This window comes from Chlorocebus sabaeus, chromosome 24 (genome assembly GCF_047675955.1).
Source record: "Chlorocebus sabaeus isolate Y175 chromosome 24, mChlSab1.0.hap1, whole genome shotgun sequence".
In the NCBI taxonomy this organism is placed as follows: Eukaryota; Metazoa; Chordata; class Mammalia; order Primates; family Cercopithecidae; genus Chlorocebus; species Chlorocebus sabaeus.
This window is the reverse complement of record NC_132927.1, coordinates 15,610,240-15,633,775: the sequence shown is the minus strand read 5'-3', so window position 1 is coordinate 15,633,775 and position 23,536 is coordinate 15,610,240. Positions and strand designations below refer to the sequence as shown.

Sequence of the window (23,536 nt, the reverse complement as noted above, 5' to 3'; positions counted from 1 at the left end):
CGTATCCCTAAACCTAGACTAAAGCCTGATATATAATAAGTACTTAATAAATATTTATTGAATTATGTTGGATTCTATTTCCAGTAATATGGCAAACTAGACACTTACATAAACCATCCCGCTAAAAACATTCAAAATTGGGTAAAATGTAAAAATAAAATCTTTTTTTTTTTTTTTTTTTTTGAGATGGAGTCTTGCTCTGTCGCCCAGGCTGGAGTGCAGCGGCCGATCTTAGCTCACTGCAAGCTCTGCCTCTCGGGTTCACGCCATTCTCCTGCCTCAGCCTCCCAAGTAGCTGGGACTACAGGCGCCCGCCACCACGCCCAGTTAATTTTTTGTACTTTTAGTAGAGACGGGGTTTCACCGTGTTAGCCAGGATGGTCTCAATCTCCTGACCTCGTGATCTGCCCGCCTTGGCCTCCTAAAGTGCTGGGATTACAGGGGTGAGCCACCGTGCTCAGCCAAAATCTTCTTAAAATTATTTCTGAGATCTCAAGGAAACTTTTGTCAAATTAGAGGCAGAAGATGAGATAAAGGAGTCTTTGCAGAAACGAATTTGAATGAATTTTTAAATAAAACATGAACCTTCAAAAAACAAAGAAGTTTTGTGGTTGAGCTCATCCTTTTTCTACATTTGGGGGCATTTTTTTCCTCTACATGTAAGAGGTATTTTGAAGAACAAGTTTAAAGAGCACTAGTTATGGCAAGTACATTACAATCTTTCAAAGGCCACACTATATCCTCTACTCTCTTCTCCCCCAACCCTCCACCCACAACTTTAAAAAAAAAAACAAATCCTCCATTGAAATTGCCCCCCTTCTTCATGAAAAAATCTGCAGTAACAGAAAAGGGGATAGCTGGAATAATCATGTTTTTATTTGTTCATATTGAAGAATAGGGGTTTTTTTTGTTGTTTTGAGACAGGGTTTTGCTCTGTTGCCCAGGCTGGAGTACTGTGGCACAATCACCATTCACTACAGCCTTAAATTCCCAAGTTCAAGTGATCCTCCCACCTCAGCCTCCCAAATAGCTGGGACTACACACAGGAGTGTGCCACCACACCCAGCTTTTTTTTTTTTTTTTTTTTTTTAATTTTTGTAGAGAAGGTGTCTCACTGTGTTGCCCAGGCTAGTCCTGAACTCCTGGTCTCAAGCGATCCTCCAGCCTCAGCTTCCCAAAGTGCAGGGATTACAGGTATGAGCCACTGCATCTGGTCTAAAAGTCTTGCTGTCTGCTAGAGAAAGTCTTCACTTTTTTCTTCAAGGTTGTTTTAGTTCTTCACCTTTTCTGTTCCTATACACATTTTACAAGCAGCTTATCCATTTTCTCGTACCTCACCTCCCTCTTCCTACACATACTGCTGAAATCTCTACTGGAATTGTATTGAATCTCAAGAACAACCTGATGAATATTAACAGCTTTTTTTTTTTTTTTTTTTTTTTGAGACGGAATCTTGCTCTGTTGCCCAGGCTGGAGTGCAGTGGAGCGATCTTGGCTCACTGCAAGCTCCACCTCCCGGGTTCACACCATTCTCCTGCCTCAGCGCCCCTAGTAGCTGGGACTACAGGCGCCTGCCACCACCCCCGGCTAATTTTTTTTTATTTTTTAGTAGAGGGGGGGGTTTCACTGTGTTAGCCAGGATGGTCTCGATCTCCTGACCTCGTGATCCGCCCACCTCAGTCTCCCAAAGTGCTGGGATTACAGGAGTGAACCACCGCACCCGGCTAACATCTTTATTATAGTGAATCTTCTAAGGATTGAGCCTGGTACATTCTTCTACCTATTTCTTTTAAAATTTCTCTCAATTTTTTATGGTCTTCTGCGTAGACAGTTTTCGTTTTTCCTTTCCAATCTTCCTCCCATCTATTTCATCTTCTTGCCTTATTGCACTAAGACGTTTCATCCAGTAAAATGTTGAATACATGCAGGAATAGTGGATATCTTATTTTGTTCCCAATCTCAAGGGGAAAGTGTTCAATATTACATGATTGTGTATCCTTTTCATATATGGCTGGACTTAAATCTTCTAATATTTTGTGTAAGATTTTTACATATATATGTGAGGTTACCATGTAATGTTCCCTTTCTTGTGATATCTTTGTGACCTCCTGCTATCAGGGTCATATACACCTCATTAAATGAGCTAAGTAGTGATCCCTTTTCCTCTAGTCTCTGGAAGAATTTGTATAAATTGATAAAATTAATTAATGAAATCTTCTGGACTGGAGTATTTAATCTACTCCCTGCCTCCATCTCCCTTCAGGGAAAAGGTTTGAATTACCTTCAAAGGAGACTGTCATGTGGCTTCTCAACACAAACAATAGAATGCAGAAAACAGATAATTAAAACAATAATTCAAATCACAGAAAGAAAATACTCACCAATAGAACTCCACACTGAACAAATATATCCTCCACAAAGATAGGTGAAGTAATTTCATGACAAACAAAAACTGAGATATCACCAGAAAATCCACATTAATGGAAATTCTAAAAGATGTTCTTCAGGCTAAGAAAATGTGGCATGTATGAGCAATGGAATACTATTCAGGCATTAAAAAAGAATAAAATTCTGTCAATTGCAACAACATTGATGAGCCTGGAAAACAGTATATTAAATGAAATAAGCCAAGAACAGAAAGACAGACAATACATGACCTCATTCACTCATATGTTGAATCTAAACCAAACTGATCTCATAGAAGTTGAGAATAGAATAGTGGTGACCAGAGACTGGGGAGAATAGGAGGAAGGTGTAAATGGAAGGAGGTTGGTCAATGGGTACAATGTTACAGTTAAATAGGAGGACTAAGTTCTGGTACTCTATTGTACAGTAGGGTGACTATAGCTAACAATAACGCATTGTTTTGTTATGTGCTTTTTGTTTTGAGACAGGGTATCACTCTGTCGCCCAGGCTGGAGTGCAATGGCACAATCTCGGCTCCTGGGCTCAAGTGATCCTCCCACCCCAGCCTCCCGAGTAGCTGGGATGACAGGTGCATGCCTCTATGCCCGGCTAATTTGTGTGTGTGTGTTTTGTAGAGCTGGGGTTTTTCCCAGTTCCCCAGGCTGCATTGTAAATTTCAAATAGCTAGAATAAAGGATTTTGAATGTTCTGACAATAAATAAATCATAAGTGGCCAGGTGTGGTGGCTCACGCCTGTAATCCCAACACTTTGGGATCCTCAAGCCCAGGAGGTCAAGGCTGCAGCGAGCCGAGATTGCACCACGGCATTCCAGCCTGAGCAACAGAGCAAGATCCACAGATGGTAAGAAGGTATGAAAAGCAATGTTAAAAAGCAGTATTCAATAAATGAATACTGAATGTTGTATAAATCAATAATAATGTATTGTGAGACTTAAAATATAAGTAGACAAACTACATAGAAAAAGTACTATAAATGGCATAAAATGTTCTAAGGGTCTTGCATCATGCATGGATGTGTGTTATAAATTCTAGGAAAACTGAAAACCACTGAAGCAACAGTAAAAGAATGCAGAAGTATCGAGTTAATAGAGGGGGATAACAGATTAATAATTATTCATCCAGCTCAAAGGAAAAAAAAGATACACAAAATAGGCAAAACAAAAAAAAAGGCGGGGGTGAGGGCAATTAGCTGGGGCTTGGTAGCTCACGCCTCTAATCCCAACCCTTTGGGAGGATGAGGTGGGTAGATCTATTTAACTGGATCGCTTGAGCTCAGGAGTTTGAGACCAGCCTGGCCAACATGGCGAAACCCTGTCTCTACCAAAAATACAAAAAATTAGCCAGGTGTGATGGTGCAGGCCTGTGGTTCCAGCTACTTAGGAGGCTGTGGCAGAATAATCACTTGAGCCGGGGAGGTGGAGACTGCAGTGAGCCGAGATTGCACCACTGCACTCCAACCTGGGTGACAATAAGACTCCCATCTCAAAAACAAACAAACAAAAAAGGCAATTAGTAAAATGGTAGATTTGAACCTAAACGTGTCAATAAACTTAAGCAGACTATGCCAAGACAAAGGCTGTCCTAATTTTTTTTTTTTTTAAAAAAACCTGCTTATAAGACACATCGTTAAATAAAAGGATTACAGAAAGCTTGAAAGTAAAAGGATAGGAAAAGATAAACCATACCAACATTATCCCAAAGAAAGGTTAAGTAGTTATACTAATGGCAGGCAAAGTAGATTTTAAGACAAAAGCCTTGTGTGAAATACAGACATCTGAAAATTCCAAAAGGATTAATTCATGAGGAAGATGAAGCAATTTTAAATGTATATGCACCTACTATAATAACCTCAAAATATGTAAAATAAAAATAGAAAAGAGAGGCCGGGTGTGGTGGCTCATGCTTGTAATCCCAGCACTTTGAGAGGCAGAGGCAGGTGGATTGCAAGGTCAGGAGTTCGAGGCCAGGCTGGCCAACACAGTGAAACCCTGTCTCTACTAAAAATACAAAAATTAGCTGGGCATGGTGGCAGGTGCCTGTAATCCCAGTTACTCAGGAGGCTGAGGCAGGAGAATCACTTGAGCCCAGGAGGCAGAGGTTGCAGTGAGCCAAGATGGTGCCACTGCACTCCAGCCTGGGTGAGAGAACTAGGCTCCATCTCAAAAAAAAAAAAAAGAAAAAAGAAAAAGAAAAAGAAAAATATAAAGGAGAAAGATAAATCCACAAATCACAGTGGGAGATTTTAACATTCTTCCCTTGGTATGTGATGGAACAAGCCCACAAAGACTTGGTAAGGATATAAAAGATGTAAAATTGACCTAATTGGCACAAACTAAACTGCATATAATAGCTAAAGAATCAACTTTTTTTTCAGGGCCACACGCCTATAGTTTCCAAACTTAATGATATGCAGGGCCCAACAGCAACTCTCAACAAATTTTAAGTGATTGAAACTATACAGAGAATGCTCTTTAATGAAAGTGGAATTAAGCTAGAAATAGATAATAAAAAGATAATTAGAAATTCTCATACATCTGGGATTTTATTTGGTTTTCAAAAGTTTTATTATGATGTGCCCAAGTATGGTTTTTTAAAAAATTACTTATTTTTTTGAGACCCGGTCTCATTCTGTCACCCAGGCTGGAGTGCAGTGGCATAATCACAGCTCACCACAGCCTCAACCTCCCAGGCACAAGTGATCCTCCCACCTCCATCTCCGGAATAGCTAGGACTACAGGTGCCCACCACCATGCCCAGCTAATTTTTTTTTATTTTTTGTAGAGGCAGTTTTTGCCATGTTGCCCAGGCTGGTCTCAAACCCCTGCGGCTCAAGCGATCTACCCACCTCAGCCCCGCAAAGTGCTAGGATTACAGGCATGAGAGTCACCACACCTGGCCCACTGTGGTTTTTATACTGAGAAATAAAAATAAAATTCTAAGTCCCCAGCTGAATGGACTCCCTCTTAGCCAAGGGGACCCCAGAGAAACCTGGGAAACTGAGTTCGCAGCTATGAGGGGATGAGAGGTCCAACATGCCTCATTATACCTACTCCCTCACCAACTGCCATTAGGCTTTCCTCCCCAAGGGCTAACCAGAAAGCAGCCCTTTCAAGACTCCACATTGATAATGCCAATTACTAGCTTATCTCCCCAGGTAGAGAACAAAGACAAGATTAATCAGTCCTTCACCCCTCTGCTTCCTCTATTCCTGTTTCTTCAAATGTTCACCTCACCTTATGTAAAATGCAGATTTACTGGGCACTAACTAAAGTCTCATAAGTCTGTAATCATTCATCTCACTGCCATCCTCACCCTCCTCAGACGTTTAAAGGAAAATGTATAAATACTAAACCTCCCGACAACCTCTTGGGAAAAAAACAGCCAGATACATCCGTGAAACAAGTTTTTACAATATTTTTTTCCACTGGGCATGCCCTCAAGCTAGCTCAATAAACCTCAATGACTAAGACTTAGGCCTCAGTCACTTATTTTGGTTGTCAATATTTATCCAACTTGGGTTCAAGACTATGGGCTTGTTGTGTTTCTCCAGTTGTAGCAAATCCTCAGCCATTTTCATTGACTATTACCTCTCTGAATTACTTTACCATTTTCCTCCCTTGCATACACTGCTCCAGCCACAGGGCTCTTTACTGTTTATTGAAAGGACCAGTCTTGTTATTCCTTTGCTTGGAATTCTCTTCCCTCAGATATCCAAATGGCCTGCGTCTTTACCTATCTGATCTCTAAATGTCACCTCAGCGAGGCATTGACCATCCTACCTAAAACTGCAAAGCCATCCCACTTCAGTACTCCTAACCTTCCTTCACTTTCTCTCTGTAACATTTATCACTCTCATTTGGCGCTTTTCTGTCCCTCCTGCAAATGTAGGCTCTATGAAGGCAGAAATTTTTGTTTTGTTCACTGTTGTAACTCAGTAATGAGAACAGTACCTGGAATACAACATATGCTCAAGAGCTATTAAATAGCTTTTCTTTATTCTTCCAGGTCACTTCACCTGCAAAGCCTTCCCTGGTGACCCAATTATCACATCATTTGCATGAGAACAGCATTTTGTATTTCTTTTTTTTCGAGATGGAGTCTCACTCTATTGCCCAGGCTGGAGTGGGCATTGTGGTGACACAATCTCGGCTCACTGCAACCTCCACCTCCCAGGTTCGATTCTCCTGCCTTAGCCTCCCAAGTAGCTGGGAGTACAGGCAGGTTCCACACCAGACTAATTTTTCCATTTTTGTAGAGACAGGGTTTTACCATGTTGGCCAGGCTGGTCTCAAACTCCTGACCTCAGGTGATCTGCCTGCCTCGGCCTCCCAAAGTGCTGGGATTACAGGTGTGAGCCATGATACCAAGCCTAGCATTTTGCATTTCTAACACAAAGGTCAGCAGCCTTGAACATACTGCTCTGTGGATATGTACCTATAAACAGAAGCACATACACAGGGCTGTGAGAACAAAGGCCCAACAAGCATTAACAGAAAACTTAAATTTGAAGCGTGCATTTATTTTGTGGTCCGTTTCCCACTCACCCCTATTTCACTCTGGAGCACCAGGGGACACTGAATTCCACAATCAAAGATCATTCCTTATAGTTAACATGCTGGCTGTCAAAAAGCAAATTTTTGGAAAGGTCAGGATTATTTGATGTAGAGTCCAGAACATCACAAATGGCAGGTCTTAATACAGAAAACTGGACAAAAGGAGTGTGATTTGAGGGAGTGGGTACCCGGATTAAAAATAAGTCTGAGGGTATATAAGGCAACTAAATTCACATAAATAAGAAATTAGAAGAGAAACAAAAGGCCTTTTAATCTTCATTATATAATCTCAGTTCCTAGATAACTTTGTTCTTCATCCTATAATCTCAGTTCCTAGATAACTTTGTTCTTCATCCATCAAAACAGAAATATATAACATATTTAAAGAGGTAACATTAGTTCACTAAGACAACAAAGATCCTTAAAGGATTGGGCTATATCTGAAATATCCAAAAAGGCTGAGTAATTTGACAAAGAGCCCCAAATAATTTTGATGTCTCCATACTCCTTTTCAGATTATGTAAAAGCAGCACTCTGGTCACCCTTTAGCTGCAGAGCACACAAAATATTTACAAAAAATGTCACAGAAACTGTTGTCTCCATTATTTGGAAGAAAATGAAGACACATTTCAGGATCTGACTTGGCTCATTGATTCAAACAAACATATTTGGATGTGCTGGAAGAGAGGAAAGAAAGTGGGAAAGACAGAGACCAAGTCACTTAAGCCATGTTATAGACCTGTCATAATTCATTCATAATACTGAAAACCTGTTTTGCACAGGTAGTATTTTAGGTTTATGTAATACAATGCGGTGGGGGGAGAGAAATTAAAAATTCCCATTTTCATGGAGCTTGCATTCTATTAGGAAGCAGACAATAAGCAGAAGTACTACAAAATACAGTGCTAATTGTTACGGAAAAAAACACCAAAGATTTTGGGACAGTCATGGCAAGGAGTGGTAGCTGTTACAAATTTGAATAGGGTAGTCAACTGGCCATGGAAAGCAGAGTTGCAGGCATTTGAGCATCGTATTTTTTTAGTATCATTATTTAAGTTCCTTTTTTGAAAAAGATTGGTTGGACATGGTAGCTCACACCTGTAATCTTAGCACTTAGGGTGGCCAAAATGGGAAGATCGTTTGAGCTCCGGAGTTTGAAACCAGCCTGGGTAACAGGGCAAGACCGCCATCTCTATTAAAAAAAAAAAAAAAAAAAAAAAAATTCATGCTAGGTGAGACAAAGAAAGGTGTAAGAAAAACATTCTCGATGATTCCTCTTATTTTTACCAAGTTGTAGTCTCTACCCCACTGGCTTACTAGAGCAGTGGTATCGAACCAAATACATAGCTACGTTTTCTGGGCTATGTGATTTAATGGCATTCATTTTAACCTCAAAAAGTAAAAATGGGTTGGATTTGTCCAGTTGGATTTCAGAAGAGATTTTAACATTTGACTAGTCATAAAAAATTTTTTACACAATAGTAGCCATAAAAGAAATTCCTGAACCTGGGAGGCAGAGGTTGCAGTGAGCCGAGATCACGCCACTGCACTCCAGCCTGGGAAACAGCAAAACTCTTGTCACTCAGAATGGAGTGCAGTGGCACCATCTCAGCTCATTGCAAGCTCCACCTCCCCAGTTCACACCATTCTCCTGCCTCAGCCTCCCAAGTAGCTGGGACTACAGGTGCTCGCTACCAGGCCCAGCTAATTTTTTTTTGTATTTTTAGTAGAGACGGGGTTTCACCGTTAGCCAGGATGGTCTCAATCTCCTGACCTCGTGATCCACCCACCTCTGCCTCCCAAAGTGCTGGGATTACAGGCGTGAGCCACCGTGCCCGGCCTAGAAATTCTTACTTATGTACTTTAAACCCACATCTTAATGACTGACTCTAACAGCATTGGCCCATGTAATCACTACCCTTTTTCCTTTTGAATTTATGTCAATACATTATTGGTGTGGTGGATTTTGCTTTGCCCAAATTACCTGAGTAATCATGTAAATCGTTATCATTTTAGATAGTGTGTAGAAGGACCCTAGATTGGAAATACAACTCATTGAAGTTCAAACTATCTTTCTTTTGGTGATTATCCAAACCTTGGTATCTTAAAACATGTTTCCTTAAAAGACCCTTAGATGTCCCTGCCGATTTTTTTTTTTTTTGAGAGTCTGTCACCACTATGGAATGCAGTGGCACCATCAAAGCTCACTATAACCTCTAACTCCTGGGTTCAAGCAATCCTCCCACCTCAGCCCCCGAAGTAGCTAGAACCACAGGCATGCACCTGGCTAAATTTTTTTATTTTTTGTAGAGATAGGGTCTTGCTGATGCCCAGGCCAGTGTTGAACTCCTGGCTTCAAGCCATCCATCCTCTAGCCTCAGCCTCCCAAATTGCTGGGATTACAGGTGTGAGCCATAGCACCCAGCCTCTTTCCTAATACAGCTCTAAACTGATTGCAGTCCTAACTTGCCATCTCTATCCCCTTTCAGCTCGTAAGTTTTCCATAAACACTATTTGGGGTGTTTTTTATTTTTTAGACAGGGTCTCACTCTGTCACCCAGGCTGGAGTGCAGTAGTGTGATCATAGCTACTGCACCTCAACCTCCTGGGCTCAAGCAATCCTCCTGCCTCAGCCTCCAGAGTAGCTGGGACTCAGGCCCATGCCACCACACTCAGCTAGTTTTTCTTTTTGTAGACAGGTTTTTGCCATGTTGCCCAGGCTGGTCTTCAGCTCCTGGGCTCAAGCAACATTCCCACCTCAGCCTCCCAAAGTGTTGGGAATTACAGGCCACTGCACTCAGCCATAAACACTAGTTTATAATCTCCAGTAGGAAGACTACTGCATGTCTTTTCCCCCTGGGCAACTGTCACTACTTTTATATTCTAACTTATTCCTTGTGTCTTTTCAAGTGAACAATTCCATGGTTCGCTAAACATCAAGTTCCATAAAATTTTAGTTCAAGGATAAAGCATTGATTGAAAACGAAAAAATATAAAATATTATATTTTAAAACGTAAACCTTCCAACCTAAAAATGCATACCACTTGAAAATGTTAGTACAATCTGTTATTAAAATTCCTGTGCTCACTTCAGCAGCACATACTAAAATTGGAACAACACAGGCCAAAAGTAGTGGCTCATGCCTGTAATCCCAGCACTTTCAGAGGCCAAGGCAGGAGTATCGTTTGAGCCCAAGAGTTCGAGACCAGCCTGGGCAACACAGTGAGATCCTGTCTCTACAAAAAACAAAAAATTAACTGGGCATGGTAGTGCACACCTGTAGTCCCAGGTACTTGGTAGGCTGTGGTGGGAGGATCCCTTGAGCCCAGGAGGTCAAGGCTACAGTCAGATGGTTTGTGCCACTGCACTCCAGCCTGGGTGACAGAGTAAGACCCTGTCTCTGAGACAAAAAAAAAAGAAACAGATTAAAATGGCCCCTGCACAAGGATGACATGCAAATCCATCAAGCATTCCATATAAAAATTCCTTTCATATACTATGATCAGTAGCACTTACCTGAAATTATTGAAAATTACTCCTTTCCCCTCAAGCATTCATTATACCCCCATTACTACCCCTCCAATAGTAGACATTCAAGCCAATACTAGTCTTTTCTATAAGCAACATGAACATGAATACTGTTCAGATTTTCCAGGTACAAATGAGTGGACAAAACTTAATTTGTACAAAGGATTTTAGTGCACACACACAGTCATCAAATAAGGTGCTTTTTAACCAGGTTAAATTTTATGATCATCCCTTTAATTCACTATTTACCAACCTCTTTCCTGCCAGGGCACACAGGAAATGAAACATTTTGCTGGATAAGCCACAGATGAAGATACTAATGGTGAAACTGGCTCACAGATACAGATCGCTCTGCAAAGCTCTATGCATTTACTGTTTTAATAATTATTCCAATAAAAGAATTTTTAAAAGATCTTTTAACACATCCACTTACACAAGTGAGTTATATACACACAAAAACTAACTGGAGATACTTCTTCACATTTTCACTGTAACCATTTACTTGTCAAGGGAAGGCATAATGAATATTCAAAGTCAAGGCTAAAGCTACAATGTTAAACTCAAAAAAGGTCATTTGCAATTTAAGTGCTCTCTTGTATAAAGCATCAGAAAGTTAATACAAGTACTAGTCTTAAGCAGTCAGGCAAGTCTAAGCCACATTTATTTGCACATGTATAGTAATGGGCAACAGATACTCCAAGTTCATACAAATTTGTAAAACAACAAAGTTAATAATAACTTGGTACACTTGTGTGTTATCTTGCTTACATATTAAAACCTAGATGAACTTCCTTCATTTTGTGGACTTCCATACAATACTTCCTTAAACAAAATTCTTGAAAACATATCGGCATGTTTCAGTTAGAGCCAACACAAAAGTTAAGACAAGACACAAACTCAAAAACCAAGTTTGAAAGGTACTTTTCTACCTCCCTCCCCTAGAAAGAAGTGGATTTTCTTTAACAGATGTATATCACACAAGTAACCATGAAGACAAAAGAATGACGCTCCCATCATCAGGAAGAAAATGCCAACCAGATCATACTGTTTAAAGTTATCTACCAAACATATGGTTAAAATGAGAAACGGGGGAAAATGCTTAGATTAAAATAACAAGGGAGATTAGAAAATAGCAAATGATTTTAAAGAGAACTGTTCCCCCTCAAAGCTGCAAAGCTCTGACTCTGACAACTCAAAATTGTCCAAGGCAAATAAAAACGAGGAAACCTTCAAAAACATTCTAATCACGTGCAGTATCTAGTGTTAAAAGCTGAAAATGATAAAGAGGATATTTATTATACAAGTGTCAACGAGGACATCCCAAAAATAATGAAATAAGCACACATTTATTTCTACAAAAGCAATGTATGATACAGAATTAGAAGGGAACAGACTTAAAGATTTGCCTATTAAAATATACAGATTCTTACTGAAGAGTACAGGATATTTAAAAAAGATGACAAGGGATGTTAATCTTTTTTTATTATTATCATTTTTACATATTTTGGAACCTCACATAATTTTGATAAATAACTCTTACAAAATTATGCAAAAAGTACAAGAATGTCTGGTAAACAAACAGTCTGTATTTTCCAAAAAGATTTTTTACAACATGCAATTCTTAAGGCAGCATCCTCCTTACAAGGACAGGTAATCCTTTTATATCAAGAAATCTTCTGCTGCAAAGAATGGCTAAGAAAGCCTGGCTTCTTCCATTAACGCCTTTTGTCTTTCCTGTCTGATTTTCGGTCTCTTTCACTTCTTGAAGATCTTTTGCCTGATCGACTACTCTCTGATATAGACCTCTTTCTGTCGGACCGGGAATTCTTATCCTTTGATCCTTTTGTATCTCTACTACTACCACCTTTTGAAGATTTGTGACTTCTTTCTAATCCTGAAGTATCCCTTCTCTTCCGATCCACGCTCCTTCTGTGCTTTCTATCTCTATTATGTCCCCGGCCCCTACTCCGACTTCTACTCTCACTACTACTACTAGTGCTGCTGCTACTATCTCTGCTGCTGCTGCCACTTGTACTGGAGCTGCTACTGGAACTACTACGACTGCTACTACTTCCACTGCTAGAACTACTTCCACTGCTGCTACTGGTTGAACTGCTACTAGAACTACTACTGCTACTGCTTCGACTTCTACTCTTGCTTGTTTTATTTCTAGCTCGACCTCTACTTCTGCTCCTAGTTTTGGTTTTGCTCTTGCTCTCTGGATGTACTGTCAAGACTGGCTCTACTGGTACCTCAGTGAGTTTTACAGACTCTACAGGAAACTCCTTCCTCTCAGGCAGTAAATGCCCTTGCTCCTGAGTAACTTGGGGTGTTGGCTGCAAAACAGCTAATGACAAATTCTCAGGCTGAGAGGGAGGCTGGGACTGGAGTACTGGTTGGGACTGAGATTGAAGCTGAGGCTGGGGCTGGGGCTGGGGCTGAGGCTGAGGCTGAGCCACAGGCTCAGGTTGGGGCTCAGATTCTTTTTCTTCTTTTTCCTCAGACTCCTTTTCCATGTCTAAAGCACTGACAGCCTCTTTCCCAGGAGAAAGGGATTTACATTCTTTATCTGGCTCAACTTCAAATTCCATCTCTGGTTCCAATTCTTTGCTAGCTTCATTTTCTGAAGGCTCTACACTTTCAACTCGATTAGTTTCCATTACCTCCTGGTCAGCAATTACATGTTTGACATTCTCAACCATCTCTAGCACATCCATAACTTCTTCAGGCTGACTATCCTGCTGCTTCTCACTTTCCCTTACCTCAGTTTCCTCCTCCATCTTAACCTCCATTTCCTGTTTTTGTTCTTCCTCCTCCTGTTCTTTCTCTGCATCACTATGAACAATCGCTATTTCCTTTTCCTCTTCCTCTCCTGCTTCCTCTATTTCTACATCATTGTGCTGATTACCTGTCTCCTCCAACTCTTCCTCTCGCTGAGCCACCTTACCCTCTTCTTGTTCCGCCTTCTGTTCTTCATTACGCACCACCTGATGCTCTTTTTCCTTCATTGATTGTCTTCTAGGCCTAGCCTCCATTTTATTTATTTGTTCTGCAAATTCGATGCGTCTACCTTCAAATAAAGCTAAAGAATAAAAATTTACATGTGTAAAATTTACCGATTAAGAAAATTCAAAGTCACAATTTTACAACTGGTCACAAATTGTCATTAAGCTTCATCTGGATTTGTTTTTGTAAAGTTATGACAAAATATTACTATGGCAATTAAGTAATCACAAACTGACATAAAATTATAAAAGCAAAGATCCATGGGAAATCTACATACTAGAAATTAGTGGCAGACAGAACTAGACATTTTCTAACTGATGAGGAAAACAGATTAATCTTTACGTATTAATTTTTCTGATCCCAAAGAGACAAATCATCATCTTAGCAGTGTTTATCCTTCCATGTGTGTTCCATCTAGAAACTGTTTTCACATTTGTCTTATTAGCATTTTATCAGAATAAGAGTAGCATGCAAAAAAAAATTATACACAAATGCTTAAGGAATACAGATGCATAAGCACTGTCTATAACTTTCACATTAAACTCCATGATACAAATATTCCTATACTACAAACTCACCAGCATCTCAGAATGTATCTCTTTTTTTTTGAGACGGAGTCTAGATCTGTTGCCCAGGCTGGAGGTTCAGTGGCGCGATCTTGGCTCACTGCAACTTCTGCCTTCCAGGTTCAAGTGATTCTCCTGCCTCAGCCTGCCAAGCAGCTGGAATTACAGGCTTCTACCACCATGCCCAGCTAATTTTTTTTTGTATTTTTAGTAGAGACTAGAGACGGGTTTCACTGTGTTAACCAGGATGGTCTCGATCTCCTGACCTCGTGACTGGCCTGCTTCGGCCTCCCAAAGTGCTGGGATTACAGGCGTGAACCACAGCGCCCGGCCTAGAATATCTTATATCTTATTTTTTTTTAAAAAACCAAACACAGCAAACCAATCACTGAATCATAACTATTTTAGAAAACAAACTTGTGCGTATGAACATACTACCTTACCCGCTATGAACAATTCATGGACCTCTTCACGCACTTACCATTCATTTTTCTCTGTGACTCTTCTATTAATTTTTGGGTAGCTGGACACATTCTTCCAGGAATATAAAACAAATGGGGCTTTGTCTTAGTTCTTATATATTTAATTATTTTGGCATTATGTTCATTCCATTCTTCTTGCTAAAGAAAAGGTAAAAGGTCAGTGCTTTTGTAAACATAAAGGATTACAAATCTTAGAATTTCAAATTACCACTCACCAGCTGCGCAAGCTCAACTTTCTGTTCCAAAAGCCGCAGTTCTGTCTGTTTAGCACGCCTCTCTTCAAACAGTTCTCTCCTTTCATTTTCAACCTGCTTTCTTTCTTCTTCTGCCTGAACCTCAAGTTTTTGTTCAATTTCCTGGCGCCGCTTTTGCTAAAAGTTAAGTAGCCTGCTTTAATACTTATGTGTTGAAATAGTTACAAGAAATACACACAGGTATATATGATTTCAGTTCAATTATAATAAAAATTATTACACATACTAATTATGTGAAACATTAGAGGTAGGTAGATCATCTGAAGTCAGGAGTTTGAGACCAGCCTGACCAACACGGTGAAACACCATCTCTACTAAATACACAAAAATATTAGCAGGGCATGGTCATGCCCACCTATAATCCCAGCTACTTGGGAGGCTGAAGCAGGAGAATCACTTGAACCCCGGAGGCGGAGGCTGCAGTGAGCTGAGATCACGCTACTGCACTCCAGCATGGGCAAGAAGAGCCAAACTCTGACTCAAATTTTTTTTTTTTTTAACTACGTAAAGGTATCTGCAGGCCGGGCATGGTGGCTCACACCTGTCATCCCAGCACTCTGGGAGGCTGAGGTGGATGGACTGCTTTGAGCTCAGCCCAGACTGGGCAACTTGATGAAACCCCATCTCTACCAAAAAAAAAAAAAAAAAAAGTATCTGCATATGTGTCACATTTTTTCTTTTTTTGAGATGGAGTTTTGCGCCTGTTGCCCAGGCTGGAGTGCAATGGCGCGATCTTGGCTCACTGCAACCTCACCTCCAGGGTTCAAGTGATTCTCCTGCTTCCGCCTCCCAAATAGCTGGGATTACAGGTGCATGCCACCACACGCGGCTAAATTTCATATTTTTACTAGAGACATGGTTTCACTATGTTGGCCAGGCTGGTCTCTAACTCCTGACCTCAGGTGATCCACCCACCTCAGCCTCCCAAAGTGCTGGGATTACAGGCGTGAGCCACTGCACCCGGCCACTTCACATTTTCAATTCAGGATACCAACTAATTAGAACTTAGCACTTGGTACTGACTGCAATTTGTCTTTAATGAAATGAGGACTGAGGCTTTTTTTCCCACATACCTAAATTTCAAGGCTATTAGCTATGATATCAACAACTGTTATATTGCAACACAATGTTTAAGTAAGGCTGTTCTATAAAAAGTTAAACCAAGTTTTTATTTGGCTTTATTTTAGGTTTACAATTAAGTCTTAAAAGAGCTTTAAGGCTTAAAAAAAAAAAATTAATCCACTACTTTGATGACTTAAATACATGATGCAAAACAAAACTTGGATAAATACCCTTTCAGTAGCAACAGTGGATTCTTGTTTAAATTTTTGAAGGGTACCCATCAACAAGCCAAATATTCGCCGGTTCCTAAAGAACAGAATAAGAAAATTTACTGTCAACAGGATCCATTTCATTTAAACCCATCATTTTCTAAGAAATACTACAGGACACTTGAACAATCCCTTAATTTTCCTTATAACTGCATTATTTCACAAGGGTTTTTTTTCCCCCAGGGAAATACCTTTGCTTTCCCTTTTCATCCATATTTTGATCCTGGATAAGGTCTCTACGTGTGCGCTCTTTGGAGGTAGCTACAACTGAAGACTGCAATGCTGGCTGCAGAAAAAGAAAATCTCAGTAATTAACTAGCATATGAGTGGTGTGCTTTCAAATGTAGTAAAGTGAAGGTACTACATTCGTTTAAGTTCCTTCAATCTCAATACCTTTTTAACATCATCATCCTCTGGGTCGCTTTCCTGGCGTGATTCTCTTCTGGTCCGACGCTCCCCGCCCAGCCTGTCATAGACAAAATTACTTTTTTTGAGACAGTGTTTCAATATACCATCCAGGCTGAAGTGCAGTGGTGCCACCACAGTTCACTGCAGCCTTGACCTCCCAGGTTCAAGTGATCCTCTTGCCTCATCCTCCCAAGCTGGGATACAGGCGTGAGCCAGCATGCCTGGGTAACTTTTTTGTACATTTTGTAGGGATGTGATTTCACCATGTACCTAGGCTGGTCTGGAACTCCTGGGCTCAAGTGATCTGCTGGTCTTGGCTTCCCAAAGTGCTGGGATTACAGGGATAAGCCACTGTGCCTGGCCAGAAATTAATTTAAATGACCACTGAGGTATTTATGTAACTGCACACCAAAGGCAAATGCCCTCTCTTTCTAGGACTCATTTCCAGAAGCTTTGTTCTATCAAGTCTCCACCCCATTTTATTCTTTCCTCCAGCAGAGAAAGAATACAACACGTGGACTAACACCCAAACTAACTTTGCTCTCCTGTATTTTCTAAGTATTTCAAACTGGTTAAGTATTTCAATTACAAGTCAGAAAAAAATGGTACTAATTGACAATTTTTCTAAATTTACTCTTCACATGACCTTTATTTTGATAAACTGTGGGTTATCAGGAGTGCAGAACTGTGTTTTGAGAGAACTGACTCAGTTCAATCAAATACCAAGAGAACTTGTGTGGGGGGGAAGTGGCACACTACTCAATTTTAATATTGCTCAAACAGATTATTAATAAATATTTATATTTGTGTGGTACATCAGAAACTAAAGAAGACTTCAGGAATCTTTTTATACACCTACCTACTGACTGCCCCTTCAAGGTCTCTCTGTTTGGCTGGGGGTCCTCCTCCACTATCTGAGAATCCACGCCTGAAATTTAAAATGTTCAACATAAAGCACTTGAAATACAAGATAAACGGTATTTCCATTTGTCAAGAGAACATGGTTGAAATTTTAAAAACCTTTCCAACTAAAGTAGCCTTAAATGGGCATTCATTCCCAAAATGCTTTTAGTGTCACTTTAAACTATAAGAATTAAGTTCACTCAAAATTGGTACACTTAATATATTCTTCGACCTCCAGTTTTTCAGGATAACTGTATTTATATGGAAACCTAGTCTATCACAAGCATTAAACAAAACAAAGACAACAAACACTGGGTTATCGATTGTATCACAGGTTTTGTGCAAGCCAATATATTTATAAGTAAAGTACCAGTAGTTTCAGCATGAGTAAAGTCCAAAGGAAATCTTACCTCAGTAATAAACTACCACGTCCTCTACCTCCACCAGGACCAGAAAGGGCCAGCAATCTGGCTTGGATGGGCCTGTAAGAGATTTACAAATCAGTGCAAGATCATATGCAGACACACATAGTTGCACCAATTACTTTCAGAGATATGGATCACAAGGAGAAAATCGCAAAAGTTCCAAAAAGATAGTTTCAAATAAACCCAAGTGTCTGAAACAGGACAGGAAGTACTATTTCATTTAACTTCCTCGTTTCTCCAGGACCTGTATCACAGAAATTATAATCACCCCGATGCCCCCACACATTGAAAAGCCTGAATCAGGTCCCCATCCCGCCATCCCCGAGGAAGCTGCACGTGGGCAAGAGGTTGGGGTGAAGCGGTTGGTGGCGTCCCGGCAGGGTCTCGGGGCCAGCCCTGGGCCGGGTGCCCGCCGGAGCGGGAAGGGGCTTTGTGCTGCAGTTCCGGGCCTGCAGGGCCGAGGGCGGGAATCAGTAGTCCGGGTCTTCTCACAGGCCTGAGAAACCATGCCGGCGTACCCAGGACTCGCTCTCCTTTCTCAGGGACCTGAGACCAGCGCTCTACGATGGGGGCCTGGGGCCTCTCCACCTCGGCGAGAACATGGTTTTACCCGCCGCCCCGCGAACAGGCCTCGAGGTTCCAGCCTTCTGAAGGCTGGCCGCACTCCCCGCCCCCAATTCACCCCGACCAGAGGGCTGCCTCTCCGAGCTCCGAGTTCCCGTGAAGCGCTTACCTCACGTCATTCGGATCCCGCCCGGTGAGCTTGCGAATATTCTCATCCACGTTCTTAAGGCTCTCTTTGGCCTTTTCTAGCTGTTCCTGCAAAGTTCTCACTGCGACCGCCATCTTCTCCCTGCAGCAGGCCTGAGACTGCTTTACAGGCCGCGCCGGGCTGTGCCGCGCCGCCGAGACGCGAAAGGACTGACAGCCGGACTCAGCCAATGACGATGAGCGTTGTTTTCCGGCCTCAACCACTCAGCGACCGGAAGGGGGAAGAACCTGCAGCCTTTGTGACTCTGGGCCAATGAAAAGTCAGCCAGGCAGTCACCTCCCTCCCCAATTAGCTGCGGGTGCCTGGATACCGCTGCTAGCGCAGAGCCGGGGCGGGTTTCACAATCCTTGAGTTCTCAGAGACTTGGCCGGCGAGCCTGCAGTTCTGGCAAGGAGAGCGCGGAGTTTTCCAGGCCTTTTAACCTATGATGTAATGTGCCTTACACAGTTTTAACCTGATCACATCAGCGTAGGACTTAGCCAAGCCTCCTTTTCTTCCTTACCCTCACCTTGGTTAATGATTTAATTAGGAAAGGGCGCGGCTATTCTGTTGGTGCGCATGCTCAGAGAGGGGGTGGGCGCGTGCTTTCCTCTATTAGGTTAATTTTTTTTTTTTTTTTCATACGGAGTCTCGCTCTGTCGCCCAGGCTGGAGTGCAGTGACACCATCTCGGCTCACTGCAACCTCCGCCTCCCGGGTTCAAGCGATTCTCCTGCCTCAGTCTCCCGAGTACCTGGGACTACAGGTGCTTGCCAACACGCCTGGCTAATTTTTGTATTATTAGAGACCGGATTCCACCATGTTGGGCAGGCTGGTCTCGAACTCCTGACCTCAGGTGATCCGCCCGCCTCTACCTCCCGGAGTGCTGGGATTACAGGCTTGAGTCACCACGCCCACCCTGATTAGGCTAAAGTGAGCAGAAGGAAGACAAAAATAAAAACTAGGAAATGTCATTAATCATAATGGCTAACATTGGTTAGGGGTTGATCTTGTTCCCGACTCTCTGTGAAACCCTCTACATGCCTTATTCCTCACAAACTAAAAGTGTGGATAAAATGCCTGTTATTACTGATAAGGAAATTGAGACTGGAGATAATATAACTGTCCCTTGGTCGCGCCAGTTGAGAATCAGTCTCTGATTAGACCCTGAGCATCTATACTAGAGAAAAAGCAATGGCAAGACAGACAGGCAGTCATGGTTGAGTTAGCCTCTTCACCTGGCCTAGAGCTGGTTAAGACCAGGCCCTATTGTTAGTGGTGTCTGTGTGTGTTGTCCTGCTTCTGGTTCTGCCGTATCTGCACTGCCAATGTGGGAACCAGTTTTGTTATATATATATATATATATGCACATACAAATGGAAGCTCAGAAAACATTTTTTCACAGGCCAGGCACAGTGACTCATGTCCGTAATCCCAGCATTTTGGGAGGCTGAGGCAGATGGATAACTTGAGGCCAGGAGCTGGAGACCAGCCTGGCCAACATGGTGAAACCCCGCCTTTACTAAAAATGCAAAAATTAGCCGGGAGTGGTGGTGCATGCCTGTAATTCCAGCTACTCGGGAGGCTGAGTCAGGAGGATGGCTTGAGCCCCGGATGAGGAGGTTGCAGTGAGCCAAGATTGCACCACTGCACTCTAGCCTGTGTGACAGAGTGAGACTCTGTCCCAAACAAACAAAAAAACCAAAACACTTTCCCACAGAAACAATGCTATAAATAATCTCAGCCAGGCATATATCTTCCTTGTACAAAGCATTAGTGGGCCTGGTGTATTAATTAACTCAAGCTACCACTTTAATCCAGTCATCTTTTAGAGCTTCCATTGTGTATCAGCAGTAAGCTAGGGTTTGAAAATAAAGCCTAGAACAAGATAGTTGTGATTCCTGCTTCTGTGGATTTTGTAGGCTTCCAGAAGAGCAATGATCATTCATTAGTTCAACAAATACTTACTGAGTGCCCACTATGTGCCAGGTGCTATTCTAGGCACTTGGGTATACCAGTGTACAATAAAGATCTCTGAGCAGGTCCAGTGAATTGTGCCTGTAATCCCAGATACTTGGGAGACTGAGGTGGGAGGATCGCTATAGCCCAGGAGTTAAGACCAGCCTGGGCAACATAGCAAGAATCCTCTCTCTCAAAATAAAAATTTAACAAATTGTACTGGGGAGGCTGAGGCGGGATGATTATTTGAGTCCAGGAGTTTGAGACTGCGGTGAGCTGTCATCGCACCACTGCATTCTAGCCTGGGCTACAGAGCATGACCCGTCTCTAAAAAAAAAGTTATCTCTGAAAAAGCTTCACGGGAGGAATTGTGGATACAGATTATAAACATAAGTACATTGGCTGGGCATGGTGGCTCGCACCTGTAATCCCAGCACTTTGGGAGGCCGAGGTGGGTTGATCATCTGAGGTCAGGAGCTCAAGACCAGCCTGGCCAACATGACAAAACCCCGTCTCTACTAAAAATGCAAAATTAGTTGGGTGTGGTGGCACACACCTGTAGTCCCAGCTACTCGGGAGGCTGAGGCAGGAGAATGGCTTGAACCTGGGAGGTGAAGGTTGCAGTGAGCCGAGATTGTGCCACTACACTCCAGCCTGGGCAGCAGAGTGAGACTCTGTCTCAAAAATAAATAAATAAGTAAATAAATAAATAAATTGTATAGCATGTTAGAAAGCAGAAAGTACTATAGAAGGAAAAAAATGTAGAGATGAATAACAGGGAAGAAGATTGACAATTATTTAATTCTGATTGTGAGAATACTTAGCCTTATTGATCTTATTACAGATCTGTGTTCAACCTTAGGCAGTACCTGAGGCATGAGAGTGTGATAATAGTAGAGCCTATTCAGCAAGTGTAAGAATGTTTCCATGTATGGTTGGACTGGTAATCCCAGGATTTTGGGAGGTCTTGGTGAGCGGATCACTTGAGGTTGGGAGTTTGAGACGAGCCTGGCCAACATGATGAAACCCTGTCTCTACTAAAAATACAAAATTAGTCCTGCATGGTGGCAAGCGCCTGTAGTCTTAGCTGCTTGGGAGGCTGAGGCAGAATTGCTTGAGCCCGGGAGGTGGAGGTTGCATGCAGTGAGCCAAGATCTTGCCACTGCACTCTGGCCTGGGCAACAGTGAGACTCTGCCTCAAACAAAACAAAACACACACAGCCGACCACAGTGGCTCACATCTGTAATCCCAGCAGTTTGAGAGGCCAAGGAGGGCGGATCACCTGAGGTCGGGAGTTTGAGACCAGCCTGACCAACAGGGAGAAACCCCGTCTCTACTATAAATACAGAATTAGCTGGGCATGGTGGTGCATGCCTGTAATCCCAGCTACTTGGGAGGCTGAGGCAGGAGAATCACTTAAACCTGGGAGGTGGGGGTTGCAGTGAGCTGAGATGGTGCCATTGCACTCCAGCCTGGGCAATAAGAGCAAACTGTCTCTGTGACACACACACACACACACACACACACTCTCTCTCTCTCTCTCTCTCTTCTTGCTTCCATAGGATCTGTTCCTAGGAGCCTTGGCAATTTAACTCTATGAAGAAGGATCAGTAGGATGTTGTGTTCAATAGTTAGTGGGTCCTCATTAAATATCAGTTTCCTTTCTATCCAAAAACATACTTTAAAAGCCTCACGTTATTGTGGTTGGAGAAGTCAACCTTGATAAATTGGCCAATTACTTTTTGACTTGTGTGGTGAACTTGGACACCTTTTTCTTGGTGGTAGTGATGAGGGCAAGAATGTAATCTACACATAAAGGACCTGATTTCACATAAGGGAAAATTTAGTGCTGGAAAAATTAAGATTACCGTTGCAAAATACTCTTCAAAATTAGACAATTTAGTGTTTTCAAAGGCTTAAGTGGAACTTTTATACTGGATTTATGTGATGAATGGAATAAACTGATTCAAATATTAGAAGGGACGTGTTTTTAAAAAAACCTACCACAATTAAAATTTTGGAACATGATCTTAAATTCCTGTGAAAGGGCATGAAGAGTTTGTGTGTGTGTGTGTGTGTGTGTGTGTTTTGTTTTTTGAGATGAAGTCTTGCTGTGTCGCCCAGGCTGGAGTGTAGTGGCACAGTCTCTGCTTACTGCAACCTCTGCCTCCCGGGTTCAAGTGATTCTCCCGCCTCAGCCTCCCGAGTAGCTGGGATTACAGGCACCTGCCCCCAAACCCGGCTAATTTTTGTATTTTTAGTAGAGACGGGATTTCACCATGTTGGCCAGGCTGCTCTCAAACTCATGACCTCGTGATCCTCCCCAGGCCTCGGCGTCCCAAAGTGCTGGAATGTACAGGCATCAGCCACAGCGCCCGGCTCAGGCATGAAAAGTTGAGAAGTTATTGTTAACAATTTGAGAAAACCCAAAATGTTAATTTGGGGGAAAACAACTGGGATAATTGGGGAAAAAAATTTGTTTTGTGAATTACCAAGGAAAGAACTAATCACAGGCTAAGCAACATGCTTAATGTTGAATTTGCTAAATTTAAGATGTACATACTGTGATGTAGCATGTATATTTATTTGCATATGCAGTGAGACAATTCCTACAGTTGTCTCACACTGCTGTAAATGATTAGGAACTCCATCCTGCAGTGACATCGCTTTTCTGAATTCTGTAGCACTTTTCACCTAATCCTCTGATTAGTCTGTATTTTCTGGTTCAAGTGTATCTTGTTTTTCGCTTGCTCCACTTCCCTTGTCCGTTGCACCCCACTAACAGGAAAATTCCTGGTGGTCAAAATGGCTCTAATTCTTTTTGTATACCCGGGCTTAATTCAATAGGAATTGGGATAACTTCTCAATATTTAAAAAATTTGAACTCTGAAAATTTATGATATTTTAAACTCTTTTTACAACTTTTCATATTTGAAGAACAT

General features: G+C 41.9%; 1 protein-coding gene across 1 annotated transcript; it reads right to left on the bottom strand.

Annotated features, from left to right (window-relative positions):
• Window positions 1–11,153: 11,153 nt before the first annotated feature.
• PNN (pinin, desmosome associated protein) lies at window positions 11,154–18,884 on the bottom strand. The gene is made up of 9 exons (XM_007986552.3): window positions 18,618–18,884; window positions 17,870–17,941; window positions 17,416–17,484; window positions 16,542–16,614; window positions 16,340–16,434; window positions 16,110–16,185; window positions 14,779–14,934; window positions 14,563–14,701; window positions 11,154–13,591 (listed from the first exon to the last, which is right to left on the bottom strand). Exons 1-9 carry the CDS (start codon window positions 18,728–18,730, stop codon window positions 12,225–12,227), a joined length of 2,160 nt encoding a protein of 719 aa, XP_007984743.2. The 5' UTR covers window positions 18,731–18,884; the 3' UTR covers window positions 11,154–12,224.
• Window positions 18,885–23,536: the final 4,652 nt, after the last annotated feature.

What these genes read in the sequence shown, in the direction of transcription:
- PNN (XM_007986552.3), bottom strand. Translation starts at nt 18,730, where the DNA reads ATGGCGGTCGCAGTGAGAACTTTGCAGGAACAGCTAGAAAAGGCCAAA. An exon ending in GATGAAAAGGGAAAGCAAAG is followed by an intron (nt 16,186 to 16,339) that starts GTATTTCCCTGG and finishes TCTGTTCTTTAG; the next exon opens with GAACCGGCGAATATTTGGCT. An exon ending in GTCACAGAGAAAAATGAATG is followed by an intron (nt 13,592 to 14,562) that starts GTAAGTGCGTGA and finishes TTTATTCTTTAG; the next exon opens with CTTTATTTGAAGGTAGACGC.